This window comes from Schistocerca piceifrons, chromosome 10 (genome assembly GCF_021461385.2).
Source record: "Schistocerca piceifrons isolate TAMUIC-IGC-003096 chromosome 10, iqSchPice1.1, whole genome shotgun sequence".
NCBI lineage: Eukaryota > Metazoa > Arthropoda > Insecta > Orthoptera > Acrididae > Schistocerca > Schistocerca piceifrons.
Window position 1 is genome coordinate 15,761,646 of NC_060147.1, and position 17,355 is coordinate 15,779,000.

Sequence of the window (17,355 nt, forward strand, 5' to 3'; positions counted from 1 at the left end):
GCATTATCAGACTAAAATGTAGCGTTTCGAAGGGATCGAATGAAGGGTAGAGCCACGGGTCATAACACATCTGAAATGTAACGTCCACTCTTCATAATGCCGTCATTGCCGTCTTCTTGTCCAAAACTATTTATCATCTACGTTTCACTTCCATACATCGCTACACTCCATACAAATACTTTCAGAAACGACTTCCTGACACTTAAATCTATACTCGATGTTAACAAATTTCTCTTCTTCAGAAACGCTTTCCTTGCCATTGCCAGTCTACATTTTATATCCTCTCTACTTCGACCATCATCAGTTATTTTGCTCCCCAAATATCAAAACTCCTTTACTACTTTAAGTGTCTCATTTACTAATCTAATTCCCTCAGCATCACCCGACTTAATTCGACTACATTCCATTATCCTCGTTTGCCTTTTGTTGATGTTCATCTTATACCCTACTTTCAAGACACTGTCCATTCCGTTGAACTGGTCTTCCAAGTTATTTGCTGTTTCTGACAGAATTACAGTGTCATCGGCGAACCAAAAACTTTTTATTTCTTCTCCATAGATTTTAATACCTACTCCAAACTTTATTGCTAGCTCAATATACAGATTGAATACCATCGGGGAGAGGCTACAACCCTGTCTCACTCTCTTCCCAATCACTGCTTCCCTTTCATGCCCCTCGACTCTTATAACTGCCATCTGGTTTCTGTACAAATTGTAAATAGCCTTTCGCTCCCTGTATTTTACCCCTGCCACCTTCAGAATTTGAAAGAGAGTATTCCAGTTAACATTGTCAAAAGCTTTCTCTAAGTTTACAAATGCTACAAACGTAGGTTTGCCTTTCCTTAATCTTTCTTATAAGATAAGTCGTAAGGTCAGTATTGCCTCACGTGTTCCAACATTTCTATGGAATCCAAACTGACCTTCCCGTGGTCGGCTTCTACCAGTGTTTCCATTCGTCTGTAAATAATTCGCGTTAGTATTTTGCAGCTGTGACTTATTAAACTGATAGTTCGGTAATTTTCACATCTGTCAACACCTGCTTTCTTTGGGATTGGAATTATTATATTCTTCTTGAAGTCTGAGGGTATTTCGCCTGTGTCATACATCTTGCTCACCAGATGGTAGAGTTTTGTCAGGACTGGCTCTCCCAAGGCTGTCAGTAGTTCTAATGGAATGTTGTCTACTCCCGGGGTCCTTGTTTAGACTCAGGTCTTTCAGTGCTCTGTCAAATTCTTCACGCAGTATCATATCTCCCATTTCATCTTCATCTACATCCTTTTCCATTTCCATAATATTGTCCTCAAGAACATCGCCCCTGTATAGACCCTCTACATACTCCTTCCATCTTTCTGCTTTCCCTTCTTTTCTTAGAACAGGGTTTCCATGTGACCTCTTGATATTCATAAAAGTGGTTCTCTTTTCACCAAGGGTCTCTTTAATTTTCCTGTAGGCAGTATCTATCTTACTCCTCATGAGATAAGCCTCTACATCCTCACATTAGTCCTCTAGCCATCCCTGCGTAGCCATTTAGCACTTCCTTTCGATCTTATTTTTGAGACGTTTGTATTCCTTTTTGCCTGCTTCACTTACTGCATTTTTGTATTCTCTCCTTTCATCAATTCAGTATCTCTTCTGCTTCCCCAGGATTTCTACTAGCCCTTTTTACTTACTTGGTCCTCTGCTGCCTTCAGTATTTCATCCCTCATTTTTCCATTATGCTCTCCCTGAAACTCTGTACAACCTCTGGTTCTTTCAGTTTATCCAGGTCCCATCTTCTTAAATTCCCACCTTTTTCTTCAGTTTTAATCTACATAATCAATAGATTGTGGTCAGAGTCCACATCTGCCCCTGGAAATGTCTTACAATTTAAAACCTGATTCCTAAATCTCTGTCTTACCATTATATAATCTATCTGAAGCCTTTTAGTATCTGCAGGGTTTCTGCATGTATACAACCTTCTTTCATGAGTCTTGAATCAAGTGTTAGCTATGATTAATTTACGCTCTGTGCAATATTCTACCAGGTGGCTTCCTCTTTTATTTCTTAGCTCCAACCCATATTCACCTACTACGTTTCCCTCTCTTCCTTTTCCTAATGTCGAATTCCAGTCACCCATGACTGTTAAATTTTCTTCCCCCTTCGCTACCTGAATAATTTCTTTTATCTCATCATACATTTCATCAATTTCTTGGTTAAAATGGCTCTGAGCACTATGCGACTCAACTTCTGAGGTCATCAGTCGCCGAGCACCTAGAACTAATTAAACCTAACTAACCTAAGGACATCACACACATCCATGCCCAAGGCAGGATTCGAACCTGCGATCGGAGCGGTCGCTCGGCTCCAGACTGTAGCGCCCAGAACCGCACGACCACTCCGACCGGCCATCAATTTCTTCGTCATCTGCAGAGCTAGTTGGCATATAAACTTGTACTACTGTAGTAGATGTGGGCTTCGTGTCTATCTTGGGCACAATAATGCGTTCATTATGCTGTTTGTAGTAGCTTACCCACACTCCTATTTTTTATTCATTATTAAACCTACTCCTGCATTACCCCTATTTGATTTTGTATTTATAACCTTGTATTCAACTGACCAAAAGTCTTGTGCCTCCTGCCACCGAACTTCACTAATTCCCATATTATCGAACCTGTACATTTCCCTTTTTAAATTTTCTAACGTACCTGCACGATTAAGGGATCTGACATTCCACGCTCCGATACGTAGAACGCCAGTTTTCTTTCTCCTGATAACGACGTCCTCTTGAGTAGTCCCCGCCCGGAGATCCGAATGGGGGACTATTTTACCTCCGGAATATTTTACCCAAGAGGACGCCATCATCATTTAATCATACTGTACAGCTGCATGCCCTCGGGAAAAGTTACGGCTGTAGTTTCCCCTTGCTTTCAGCCGTTCGCAGTACCAGCACAGCAAGGTCGTTTTGGTTAGTGTTACAAGGCCAGATCAGTCGATCATCCAGTCTGTTGCCCCTGCAACTACTGAAAAGGCTGCTGCCCTTCTTCAGGAACCACACCTTTGTCTGGTCTCTCAACAGATACCCCTCCGTTGTGGCACGCAAGCCTCCCCACCAACGGCAAGGTCCTTGGTCCATGGTGTTAGGGGGGGGGGGGGGGTTCGCAACATATCATGTGAAAAAAGGACGAGTTGCGTTTCGCAAGAGCGATGCTTTCTAAAGCCGTGCTGCTCGCCGACTTCTTGGCGCAGCTGCGGTCCGAGTAGAGCCACAACTGTTTGAGCTGTGCTGCCGGTAGACATTCGGCCGCTGGTGTTCAGTGGTAGGCGAGCTGCAGCAAAGAGCGTCGTCGAGGCAGTGGTGTCTTCAAGACGCCCCTCGACTCAAGAAGTGAAAGAGCCAGTCGCTTGTTGGAACTTCATCCTCACCATGTTCTTTGGGTACTGGCGCCCAAACTTATTGCCTTCAAGGAACCTGATGTGTCCATCACTGGGGATTGGTAGTGATCAGCATTGCAGAAATTATGGTGTACAATTAAGGCGAAACATCCGGGAAAACTACGTTAAGGGGTGCTCCTGCTTCATGCCCATATCGCAAATGTGGTAACATCGAAATTACGCCATCTCAATTGAGAGACACTCGAGTCCCCTCCAAACAGTCCTGATCTCTCCAAACGCCATTATCACGCCTTCGCTCCTCAAAAAAAGTGTAACGTATTGCTATGTTTACGACGTTTCTCATCGAGCCATATACGTTATCTCGCATTTCTATCTGCTTCTCTCACACAGTTAATGATAAAGATTCAGAAATTCAGGGTCGCCACCAGCCCAAGCCCTTCCTAACCATTTAGAAAAAACGGAGCTGAAAAATTATTAGTTTAATTACTTTAATAATTTAATTACAAGTACGCAAATTTTTTTAAGCAGCCAGATAAACAGCACTCCATGTCGTGGATGAAGTGACTTGATTAATTCAGGAATGGAAATCAGAGTAAGTGGGTAAGATCGACACCAAAGGATTTATCTTTTATTGTAACTAAATATTTGATTGCACATCCTAACTACACATAACTGGTGCCTGACTCGAAATATTTAAGTAAGAATTACGTGAGAATGAAACAGAGCACAATTTAACTGCAGCAAGAAGAAACACAGAAGACGGGGGTGGGAGACAATTATACTATCATCTCCTTTGCATTAATACCATAAAAATATCTCAGTGAGAGTTGCATTACGATTCTAAGCATGCACTATTCTGGACAGAGGTTTAACCAATACACAAGGCTGTGCGATAATTATTTAACATACGCCCGCCGGAGTGGCCGTGCGGTTCTAGGCGCTACAGTCTGGAACCGAGCGACCACTACGGTCACAGGTTCGAATCCTGCCTCGGGCATGGATGTGTGTGATGTCCTTAGGTTAGTTAGGTTTACTTAGTTCTAAGTTCTAGGCGACTGATGACCTCAGCAGTTGAGTCTCATAGTGCTCAGAGCCATTTATTTAACATACTAACTGCGTCTGCTGCTTGCAAACGGCCGAACTAGAAAACGTGGTGCATTCTGACTCAAACTGTTGTGCTGCTTTGTAGAAAGCGCACGAAAGAACAGATATTCTTGCAAAAATTGTAGGTGATTAAACAAGCAAACTGTTAAAATGAAGCCGACCGCGGTGGCCGTGCGGTTCTGGCGCTGCAGTCCGGAACCGCGGGACTGCTACGATCGCAGGTTCGAATCCTGCCTCGGGCATGGATGTTTGTGATGTCCTTAGGTTAGTTAGGTTTAAGTAGTTCTAAGTTCTAGGGGACTTATGACCTAAATGTTGAGTCCCATAGTGCTCAGAGCCATTTGAACCATTTTTTTGTTAAAATAAAGCCTATTGCGGTGCCGTGGTGGACCAGAAGGGTCACTGATTACCAAACACGTGGCACAAAATCGACACACAAAGACAAAAGCAATTTTCACAAAATATAACATCAAAAATAACTCGGTTCACATGCTTCAGATAAGCTAAAATTCTTAAGTATTTCACCAGTTAAACATGACGAAGTCCTAACTCAACCTGCTTCCTATCACCTGAAACCCCCCTTAGGAGCTACGATCCGTACTCACCAAGCATTCACCGAAGAGTGCCGCTTTCTCTTTCCAGATTACCTAGCTCCTCGTGCAGCGGAAGCTACCAGAGGGGTAGCCCTCCGTCACCGACCTCGCACACAAAAACAGCCTTCGACACAGCCTTCGACTAAGATGGGTAAACCTCTCTGTTCAGGTATTCCAAACCTAAGTTGGTCATCCTGTGCTCTCCTTCAAACGAGAAGCAACATCGTCTGTTCCCAGCAGACGATGACCAACTCTGCGTTTCCCACAAAACAAAACCGAAAACCACGTTAAAACACACCTATAATATTCAATATGCCTTATTTGAGTGCTCAGTCATTGTGGAAGACTTCATGAATTGAGATAAAATCGGGTAGTAAAATGAGTAGCTTGTACCGAATTCGACAAGCGTCTTATGAAACGACTTCACAGAGACGTTTCAAAGGACTTGAAGGATCGATGATACCTGTTGGTCAAGGAAGTGCATCAAAAAGTTACATACTACTTCACTCACTCGGGCATGGTGTTCTACTAAACAGGTATATTCTAACTACTGTATCTGTGGGATGATTGCCTGAATGTTCATGGTGATTTTGCCTGATTGGTATACCATTTCTGGACTGTATGACCTTCGAATGGGACGGCGCGAGTGAGAGTGAAAATTATTATTGAAATATTCCATATACTCCACCAGAAAATAATTTGCAGCTGAAGTGGCCATTATGCGGCACCATGGAAGCCCTTTTCGTGACAGTCACGGACAAATACTTGCTGACATAAAGTAACAATTATGTCTGCCTTTGTTCCTGTACGCACTCATACACCGATATAACAGAATATCTTTCATTCCAACCAAATGTTCCTCATTTCGCAAAACAGATATTTTGTGCAGTTTACCTGAACTGCTCTCCATCAGAATTTGCTGTCTCAGAAAATACCACTTACACGAAGAAATACATTTTTTATCTTCTAACGTCACTATTTTTTTCTTCGTTTCGCCCATTGAGGACCACGTGAAGTAGCTTAGGTCTTCTTTCCTTCCGTAATCCGTTCTTTCTCGTAGTTTTCCATTTTTTGTCTATTGTTTTTTCGTCTTCTTTTGGCAACATTGTACGTGTCTTCCTATGTGTTTTTTCCTGCAAGGACCTGAAACCTTTTACTTTAGCTCTGAACGTTTCCTCCAACATTTCCATTCCCCTCATGTCTACCTTCACTCTTTTGATCCACATCTCTGATTTTTTTGAGCTCCAGTAAAGAAAAGGTAAAAATTCATTTTTTATTCTGTGCTCATGTAGCCTGTTTAGTTATCCATATAATTATACTTCAGCTTTTCGTATTAAAATTCTGGACTCGCGTTTGTGATTAAGGTTTTCCGTGATTTCCCTAAGTCGCAGCAGAGAAATACTGGGATGCTGTTTTATTCCAGTCTCTGATCACAATATGAATTCTTTAGACGATGACCGGTTTCAGTCTGTAATGACCATCCTCAGATCTTTTTTACACCATGTCCTAAAGTGATACGGCCATAATGGCATCGTCAAAACATATAAATATAATCAGCATTTTGACGATGCCATTATGCCCGTATCACTTTAGGATATGGCATAAAAAAGATCTGAGGATGGTCATTACAGACTGAAACCGGTCATCGTCTAAAGAATTCATATTGTGATCAGAGACTGGAATAAAGAAGTATTTTACAGTATTGGATCACTGTTTGTATATGCGATTATGTCGCAGTTGGTGAAATGCTGGGATGGTTCCTTTGAAGGGGCACGGCCGGGTTCCTTCCCCATCCTAGACACAATCCGAGCTTCTGCTCCGTTTCTTATGACCTCTATGTTGACTGGACGTTAAATCCAATGCTCCTTCCTTCCTTCGAATGGCAACTTTTTGACCGACACTTCTATTAAGTACCAGCAAAATTTGTCTCTATAATTACTTTATTAAAAAATTTGAATTATAACATGTGTAGTTTCGCTCTGCTGGCGTGTTGCTTCTATGCCTGATCGTGTTGCAGCTGCTGGCCCAGCAACGTGCAGAGCAGGAGCGCCAGAGGCAGGTGGAGGAACAGCAGCTGCGCCTGCAGCTGGAGCTGCAGAGACAAAGGCAGCTGCAACAGCAGCAGCTGCTGGAACTGCACCGGCAGAGGCAGCTGCTGGAGGCACAGCGGCTCCGGCAGCAGCAGCAGCTGGAGCTGCAGGCGCAAAGGCAGCAGCAGCTGCAGCTGCAAAGGCAGCAGCAGCTGGAGTCTCAGAGGCAGCAGCAACAGCAGCAGCTGTTTCTGGGACAGCAGCCGCCGCCGCCGTCTGTGGTACAGCAGCAGCAGGCCTTCTTCTCTGGCAGGCCGGGACTGCAGGGGTTCAGGTGAGATCACGTCACACAGTTTGTGGTGATCTAAATATACATCTACATCTACATACACTACTGGTCATTCAAATTGCTACACCAAGAAGAATTGCAGCTGATAAACGGGTAGTCATTGGACAAATATATTATACTAGAACTGACATGTGATTTCATTCTCAAGCAATTTGGGTGCATAGATCCTGAGAAATCACTACCCAGAACAACCACCTCTGGCCGTAATAACGGCCTTGATACGCCTGGGCGTTGAGTCAGAGCTTGGATGGCGTTCATCAAGATAAGTGACTGGCGTATTGTGATGAGCCAGTTGCTCGGGCACCATTGACCACACGTTTTCAGTTCGTCACAGACGTCGAGAACGCGCTGGCCAGGGCAGCAGTCGAACATTTTCTGTATCCAGAAAGGGCCATACAAGACCTGCAACATGCCGTCGTATGTTATCCTGCTGAAATGTAGGGTTTTGCAGGGATCGAATGAAGGGTAGAGCCACGGGTCGTAACACATCTGAAATGTAACGTCCACTGTTCAAAGTGCCCTCAGTGCGAACAAGAGGTGACCGAGACGTGTAACCAATGGCACCCCATACCATCACGCCGGGTGATACGCCAGTATGGCGATACACGCTTCCAATGTGCGTTCACCGCGATGTAGCCAAACACGGATGCGACAATCATGATGCTGTAAACAGAACCTGGATTCATCCGAAAAAATGACGTTTTGCCATTCGTGCACCCAGGTTCGTCGTCGAGTACACCATCGCAGGCGCTCCTGTCTGTGATGCAGCGTCAAGGGTAACCGCAGCCACGGTCTCCGAGCTGATAGTCCGCGCTGCTGCAAACGTCGTCGAACTGTTCGTGCAGATGGTTGTTGTCTTGCAAACGTCCCCATCTGCTGACTCAGCGGTCGAGACGTGGCTGCACAATCCGTTACAGCCATGCAGATAAGATGCCTGTCATCTCGACTGCTAGTGATACGAGGCCGTTGGGCTCCAGCACGGCGTTCCGTATTACCCTCCTGAACCCACCGATTCCATATTCTGCTAACAGTCATTGGATCTCGACCAGTGCGAGCAGCAATGTTGCGATACGATAAACCGCAGTCGCGATAGGCTACAATCCTACCTTTGTCAAAGTCTGAAACGTGATGGTGCGCATTTCTCCTCCTTACACGAGGCATCACAACAACGTTTCACCAGGCAACGCCGGTCAACTGCTGTTTGTGTATGAGAAATCGGTTGGAAATTTTCTCCATGTCAGCACGTTGTATGTGTCGCCACCGGCGCCAACCTTGTGTGAATGCTCTGAAACGCTAATCATTTCCATATCACAGCATCTTCTTCTTGTCGGTTAAATTTCGAGTCTGTAGCACGTCATCTTCGTGATTTTAATGGCCAGTAGTGTACATACTCCGCAAGGCGCGTATCAGAAGGCACCAACTAGCACTACTAGTCATTTCCTTTCCTGTTCTACTCACAATTGAAGTGAGGGGAAAATCACTTTCTATATGCCTCGGTATGAGTCCCAATTTTTCTTATCTTACGTTTGTGGTTCTTTCACGAAAAGTGTCTAGGCAGCAGTACAATCATTCTGCAATCAGCTTCAACTGTCAGTTCTCTAAATTTTCTCAATAGTGCTCCCCAAAAAGAACGTTGCCTTCCTTCCAGGGATTCCAAAATACTTGCATGTTGTTCAAACCTACTGGAAAAAAAATCCAGCAGCCCACCTCCAAATTGCTTCAAAGCATTTCTTTAATCTGATCTAGTACAGGTACCAAACACTCGAGCAGTACTCAAGAATGGGTTGCGCTAGTCTCCTATATGCGGTATCCTTCACAGATGAACCACACTTTCCCAATCAATCGACGTCAACCGTTCACCTTCTCCACTACAATCCTTACATCCTTCTCCCATTTCATATCGCTTTGCATTGTTGCACCTAGGTATTTACTCTACATTCCTACTCATCTGCATCAACTTAGATTTTCATCTCTGATTCAAACACTCAACGATTTCAAAATATTATTACCTGGGTGCAAGTGTAGGTTTCCACTACCATTATCCACTTACATGGCAAATAACTATACCAGAGATTAGATTTGAGTGCCTTGCCTCCACGAGGAGACGTCACGCCATCGTATTTACAACACCTCTGCAATTGATAATGGCCTCAGTTCTGAGAGGAAGATAGTCCACAAGTTTCTTCACGTATTCCTGATCAATTGAAGCTAATGGTTGACGATGACGTCCCACAGAGCAACCAACAGCTCCACCTATTGTCCTTTTTTATGTAGTAGCTCTTTTAATAACTCCAAATAAAGAATCACTTAATAAATTGAAATTGGCAGCGGCCTTGTCGCAGTGGATACACCGGTTCCCGTGAGATCTCCGAAGTTAAGCGCTGTCGGGCGTGGTCGGCACTTGGATGGGTGACCATACAGCCGCCATGCGCTTTGCCGTATTTCGGGGTGCACTCAGCCTCGTGATGCCAATTGAGGAGCTACTCGACCGAGTAGTAGCGGATTCGGTCAAGAATACCATCATAACGACTGGGAGAGCGGTGTGCTGATCCAACACACCTCCTATCCGCATCCTCCACTGAGGATGACACGGCGGTCGGATGGTCCCGGTAGTTCACTCGTGGGCTGAAGACGGAGTGCTTTAATAAACTGAAATTAACTCCACTGTTTGAACAGGTGTTCAGTGAAGTTATTTTGTCTACTCGCATGAGAGAAGTCGACAGTAAAAGCTGGGGCAGAGTCGGTATAACTTTGTGAAATATCCTATAGTTGTTTTTGGTGACATACTGCTGTAATGGCAATGCGGAATTACCTGCGGTCTTCATTTTGCAGACCTATGAAAGAGGGAAGAACTTAACTATACTCGGTCACCTACTTGACTCACGCATCTAAGTTCCATCCCCGTTTTTCCATCCTGTTACACCCCCAGAACACAATTTATCCCTTAATGCTGTTCTACTGCACTTAAATGTCGTACCCACATTTAATATTTGTTCTTATCCCGCTTCATGTAACAATAAACATCGATTTTGTACTGTTAAAACACTATTTTTAATATTCCAGCCTCTGTGACGTCGTTACCATATTTCCTAGAGCAAAAATTAGAAGGACCTTTTTTTGTATGAAATGCAGTGTTGCTTAGTTTCATTTTATACTGGAAAACATTTTCGCTAGAAACGGCGGTTTTCAAGTTATTCAAGAAAAATGTAAAATGTGTGATCTTCAAATGCACCTCCAATACCAACGCTGAAACCCCACTGATTAACTTCTAGTATGTTATTCCTACATTCTCCCTACATATTCTTCGCGGCTACACGAATTTTATCCCAAATTTCCATTCTTTTACTCCCTGGCAGCAGCCAGTCATGTAAAATTATTAATTTAAATGTTTTTGTTACTTACATAGACATAACACCATTACAATAATTGTGACTAAGTCCCTGAAACCATAAAAGGCTTCGAAATCGATTGCAGATGATGCAAACAACAAACATCGTTGAGTGAAAATTATTACTGAAATATTCCTGTATACCGCAAAAGAAAATAATTTCCGTAAGTCGCCATTATGCAGCGTCTTGGAAGCCAGAAGGTTAAGCAAACGACGCACAAGATGCTGAACGAAAGTACGAAAACCCCATCGTTGTGCGTATGTGGGCGATAAAGGCATTTAAATTAAGTACGTTACGTGAATAGACGTGCGCACAAAGGTATACCTACATTTTCGTCACAGTAACGGACAAACAGTTACTGACATTAAGTAGCAATTATGTCTGCCTTTGTTCCTGTACACTCTCATTACACCGATTCAACTAAATAGCTTTCTTTCCAACCAAACCTTCGTCATTTCCAAAAAAGATAGTTTGCCATCTACCCAAATTGCTCTCCCTCAGAACTTGCTATCTCAGAAAATACCACTTGTGTACACCAAGAAATACATCTTTCATCTCCTGCAATCACTATTTCCTTCATTGGTTTGGCCCATTGAGAACCACTTGAAGTAACTTAGGTCTTTTTTCTTTCTTAGTCCTTTCTGTAGTTTTCCATTTTTTTCTGTCGACATTGCGCCTGTCCTTCACTTTGTTTTCTCCTGGAAGCCCTTGAAACCTTTTATTTTTGCCTCAAATGTTTCCCATGATATTTCTATTTCCGCAGCTCTGCTTCCATTGCTTTGATCCACATCACTGATATTTTTGAGTTTCCATGCAAAAGTTAAAAATTGGTTTCTTATTTTTTTCTCGTCTAGCCTTTTTAGGCGCCCATAGAACTTCATTTCAACTTATCATATTAAAATTCTTAAGTAATGATGTAAAAATACCATATGTATGAGAGGGCCGAAGGGTCTCATGATCATTTTAAATAAACAAAGGTATCGCTTAGAGTGTTATTGTTGGCATTGCTATTTTGAACTTATGCCGAATGTTATTTTCTTATAATCCCTACTCAGTAAATAGGAGAAGGCGGGGTATGGTGTAACATGGGACACAGTGTAACATTCCGATTTGTGGGTAAGTGAACATGTTCGTAGCCTTGTGAATAACCTTTTTACGGTTTTCATTCGTTACCACCTTTGGTCAGCATACTTTGGATTAAATTTCATCTTCAGTGTGTAGTGCAAAAAATGTGTTTTGAGGTATACAAAGTATCATAGTATAATATTTACTCTGTTATTTACATTCTTGAAAAATTGCTCTAATTGTGTGTATTATGGCCATAGTCGTATACTAGTATTATTCTCGGCCATAATGGCTGTGTTAGTGAACCGTGACTGTGTGGGATAATTATTTATAGTGGATAATTATTGTATTCAAAGGCCACACCAGCTGCTACAGTAACAAACAATGGACAAAGAGTTTTAGATTAATCTAGTTTAAGACTGTTGATTTTTAAGTAACATTTGTATGTATGTATAAACGCCTGAAGATGAACAGAACATGTTAGAAAACCGTTGTATTATTTTAGATTAAACATAAAATAAAAAAGTGACCGGTAGCAGAAATTAGATATAAGTAACTACTGTATCATACTCTATCGCAAAGAATTCGTAGTGTTTTGCACTTTTTTCGAAACTTATAAAATTATATAAATGGTTTTATGTGGGACACAGTGTAACACTGTTTCCGCGATGTGAGCAGTACAACCCCTGCTCTGGTTGGCACAAAAAATGACGAGGTACAAAGTGAGTCTCAGGACGCCCATCTCAGTATAATATACCAACTGAGGTAGCTGTACGATACCAAGAGTTGGTTGGTCCTGATATTTTTCAAGCTTTCCCTAAAGCTAATGATAGAACCAGCAACCAAAAAGTTAGAGTGAGGGAATAACATGCGTTGTAACAAATTAGCCAGTAAAAGAAAGTGTCTGCAGATCATTCAAGGCAGTGAGTGACTATACAGGATAATAAGACTTAAAACCAAGAAGAGAAATCCAGAGAATCTGACTTGCCTGGAACAACGAAATAGAAAAATAAAAAATGTGGAATATTTTAGAGTATTCAGACAATGGAGATATTAAAGATTAAAATCAGGGCAAAGAAGAAAACAGTAGATCAGCTACTGAACTCAATTATATCTCAATAGGGGTCCTTTCTAAGAACTCAAGAGTGATAAAATGATAAGGAATAAGGAAGATGAAGATAACTATTAAGTAACATTTCTTCATAGCAGGGCCAAAATGCCAAGTGCATTTGTATATACACACACAACCGATACAACATATATGCTGGAAAAAAGTTTAGCAACAGTTTTTATTAAAATATTCCTCTCTATTATGACATGATTGGAGGAATATCTTGTTGTTGGTTCTGAATAAGAAATTCATAAGAACACAGCTCAATAGCCTGGAATTTTCAGCCATGAAAATTTACATTTAGCAATGGTTGTATCAAACACTTGTTTACTTCAAAGAATCAAAAGGCAGCAGCTATGCCTTAAATTTGACGTCAGCCTAAAGTTTTTATGCTCAATGAAAATTATAAAAAAAAATGAAATTATTTTCAAAGATTTTAAATATTAATTTTGCCTAATCTTTAACTGTAGGTTGTATTCTGAAGCAGTTGTATAATACAAGTTATAGCAATGGAAACACTTGTTACACTACAGTCAATATGTATTACACTCTACCCCACACTGGGCACACCGTAACAGTTTGCATTTTTACTTGACCTTCTCAGTAACTACACCAATTTCAAACTGTTATTGAGTCTGTGAGACGGTTGTTAAGGGAGAAAAATGCATGAGAAGAACAATGTCTTCACAAACAAATTTTTCAAAATTAAAGGAAAAAACTGTTTTGTTACACTGTGCCCCACCTCCCCCTACTGTAGTTTTTTTTCTTTTTTTTTTGCATTCTTCACTGACAGGATACTAACGGATCAAAACCCTCGCCTCAAGGGATCGCAGAAGGCTAAGTAGTAGAGTGAAGTCTGGAGGTAGATTGGTTACCCTGACGACTCACTGGTTGGCTACCCTGTGTGTGTGTGACAGGTCCCAGAGGCAGGAGCAGCAGTCGGCGACGGCCAACCCCGGCGTCGTGGACGTGCTGCCCAGCGTGGGCGCCGAGCTGAAGCCGCCGCCCCCACCCTTGCTGCGCAACAACAACAACAACAACAACAACAACAATGCGGCGCAGTTCCGCGGGTTTTCCCCAGCGCTGAGTCAGCGCCTGCCGGCTTTCCTGCCGACGCCCGCATCGCCTCAGCAACAGGTAGCTCACCCACACAGGCTGACAAACAAATCAACACCAACTTATCATGGGTTTCTAACTATCCGACAATCAACACATTAGGCAACCAATAAAGGAAACCAAGGAGATACGTGGAAAGAAAATTAAACTCTGTTTGCAGCACTTTAGGCCACTTCTCGAAGCAACTCGACTCTTAAAAACCGAAACTCCGCTCAAACAGCCCATGAAGGCCCAACGGCACCAACCGGTCGCCGTGTCATCCTTAGCCCACAGGCATCAGTGGATGTGGATATGGAGGAGCATGTGGTCAGCACACCGCTCTCCCCGCCGTTTTGTCAGTTTATCTTGAACCTTGTATGAAGTTAGAAGAAATTTCCTAGTTTCAGGTCCTCCTCCACTTGATTTTTAGGATTCTGTGTGTCAATCTGTTAAAACAGAACTGTTATGGGATAGCATTGTTGTCCTTCTGTCTGTCTTTCTGTCTCTCTCCAACTTTTTCTCGCGAACAGGTGGACACATCAAGTTAAAATTTGTGTCACATACTAGGGTCTATGGTCCCCTGGCGGTGTAAGAATTTTAAGACAATGCACTCAAAAGATATGGCCATTTATGTCACCTTTCTAGACTCTGACAAGCTCATCTGCAGAAACCAGCACGGGTTTAAGAAACAGTGGTCATGCGAGACACAGGTGGGCCTCTTTGTACATGATATACAACAGGCTCTAGATACCGGCTCCCAGGTTGATGGCGTATTTCTCGACTTTCGAAAGGCGTTCGACTCAGTTCCGCACTGTCGCTCGCTACAAAAAGTGCGCGCTTATGGTCTATCCACTCACACGTGCGGTTGGTTAGAAAGTTTTCTAACAGACAAGGAGCAGTATGTCGTCCTGAATGGGGTGACTTCAACAGAAGCAAGCGTAACATCAGGTGTGCCCCAGGGCAGCGTAATGGGTCCGCTGCTTTTTACGATTTACATAAACGATCTGGTTGATGTTATTGACAGTGGCATTAGACTGTTTGGCTATGATGCTGTAGTCTACAGGAAAGTAGTATCACACGAAAGTTGTGAACAAATCAATGAGGATTTGCAGAAAATAAATGTGTGGTGTAATGACTGGCAGTTATCTCTCAATATTAGTAAGTGTAATCTACTGCGTATAACAAGGCGAAAATCCCCATTAATGTGTGAGTACAAAATAAATGATCAGTCTTTGGAAGCTGTAACATCAGTCAAGTATCTGGGTATGATTATTCGAAATGGTCTCAAATGGAATGATCAGATTACACAAGTAAGGGGTAAGGCGAACTCTAGATTGCAGTTTATTGATAGAATCCTGAAGCGATGCAGTCCTTTAACAAAGGAAATAGCTTACAATACGTTAGTTCGTCCAGTCTTGGAGTACTGTTCGTCTGTATGGGACCCTTACCAGTTGAGTCTCATTGAAGAGACTGAGAAGATCCAAAGAAGAGCGGCAAAATTAGCCACTGGTACATTTAACCATCGCGAGAGCGTTACAAATCTCATAGAAAGTTCGAAGTGGGACACACTTGCAGACAGACGGCGCGCTAAACGGAAGGGGCTGCTCACTAAATTCCTAACTCCGATCTTCGCCGAGGATGTAGAGCATATATTAATACCACCAACTTTCATATCGCACAGTGATCACCATTCAAATATGAGGGAATTAGAGCTCGTTCTGAGGCGTTCAGACAGTCGCATTTCCCTCGCGCGATCCGCGAGTGGAACAGAGGGGGAGGGGGGGGGATATGACTTTGGCACTAATTGAGGCCTCTGTCACTCGCCGCTTGGTGGCTAGCGGAGTATATATGTAGATGTAGATGTTTTGTTTCTCGAAAACGCACTCATCAAAACCTATAGGGTACTCCTCGTTCATGTTGAATCATGAAATTTGGCACGATGCTACGTTTCACAGTACAGATAAAAGAAATGTCAGAAAGTCGTTAATTTTTAAGTATGTGACATAATTTTTTTTCTCATTTCTTTATCCGTCTGTCTCTCTGTCTGTTTCCTTTTACTCTTGAACAGATTGGCATATCAAGCTCAGATTCGTGTCACGAACTAAATTCTATGGTCCCGGAGCGATGTAAAAAATTTCAGGCTCTCAAAAGATTCGGCCACTTATGTCATATGTTCTGATACTCAAAAACTCACTCATGAGAAGTTATAGGGTGCTTTCCGTTAACTTAGAATTATAAAATATGGCAAGAAGCAAGGTTTTACAACACAATAAAAGGAAAAAATAAAAAATAGTTAGTTTGTAACAATATCTCAGGGAAAATTTTTTTTATTATTTTTTATCCGTTTGTTGTCTCTCAGTTTGTTAAGACCTATTTTCCTGTGGCAACAGTTTGGCGAATTTTCAAATTTATGTCACAACCTTAATTCTACGTTCTCCTGTCAGTGTAAAAGATTTACACTTTCTAAGTCAATGCAATCAAAAAATTCGGCCATTTACGTAAAGTAAAATAAACTGGAAGTTGTTAAATTGTAGTTATATTACACAAAAAAATATATTTTTATCTTTGGCACATACATTGCATTCATCATCCATCACAAACGTTACTGCAATCAAACATGAAATGATAGTTCCGGTCATGTTCTAGTAAGTAAATAAAAGAAATATTGGACTAAATCTTCTCTTCCTACATATATAAAGTGAAGTGTCGGCTTTGCAGGTGCGGGCGCAGCAGCAGCAGCAGCAGCACCAACAGCAGCTGCTGCAGTCCGGCACGAGCCCCGTGCTGAGTAGGCAGGTGCCAGACGGCAGGGGACAGCAGGTGCTGATACAGCAGTCAGTGCTGCCCTTCTCACTGCCCGTACAGCCGCAGCCGCAGCCACAGGACGTTTCGGTAGGTTCACTCTCATCGTCAGTAGCACACTCCATCAGAAGTGAGCCTTTAAGCTTGCACAATTTGCAGGGATTCACACAAAACAATGTGCATAGTTCCCCCATGGGACCATGCCATGTAATGGAAGATAACCAAGATTTTACTTTCATAGCAGTATTATAACACAATGATGCAGGACGAACAATGAATTAATTTTTTTACCAGTACTGGGATTCCATCCCGTGTCCCCTGCTTACTAGACATATCTGCTCTCCATCCACCACACTGGCGCTGCAGTTACCACAGTTGCATCATCATCGTAGGTAAGGTGAGGCTCAATATATCTTAGGAACATCAGCAGTTTATGAGTATTATAT

At 42.5% G+C, this 17,355-nt stretch overlaps 1 protein-coding gene across 1 annotated transcript in view; it reads left to right on the top strand.

The window, feature by feature from the left end:
• Positions 1 to 3,182: 3,182 nt before the first annotated feature.
• The window catches only part of LOC124719035 (putative mediator of RNA polymerase II transcription subunit 26), a 28,797-nt gene continuing 14,624 nt past the window's right edge, over positions 3,183 to 17,355 (top strand). The window contains exons 1-3 of the mRNA XM_047244703.1: positions 3,183 to 3,235; positions 13,930 to 14,149; positions 16,826 to 16,999. Coding sequence (XP_047100659.1) covers positions 3,183 to 3,235; positions 13,930 to 14,149; positions 16,826 to 16,999 — 447 coding nt within the window. The remainder of the gene's footprint in view (positions 3,236 to 13,929; positions 14,150 to 16,825; positions 17,000 to 17,355) is intronic.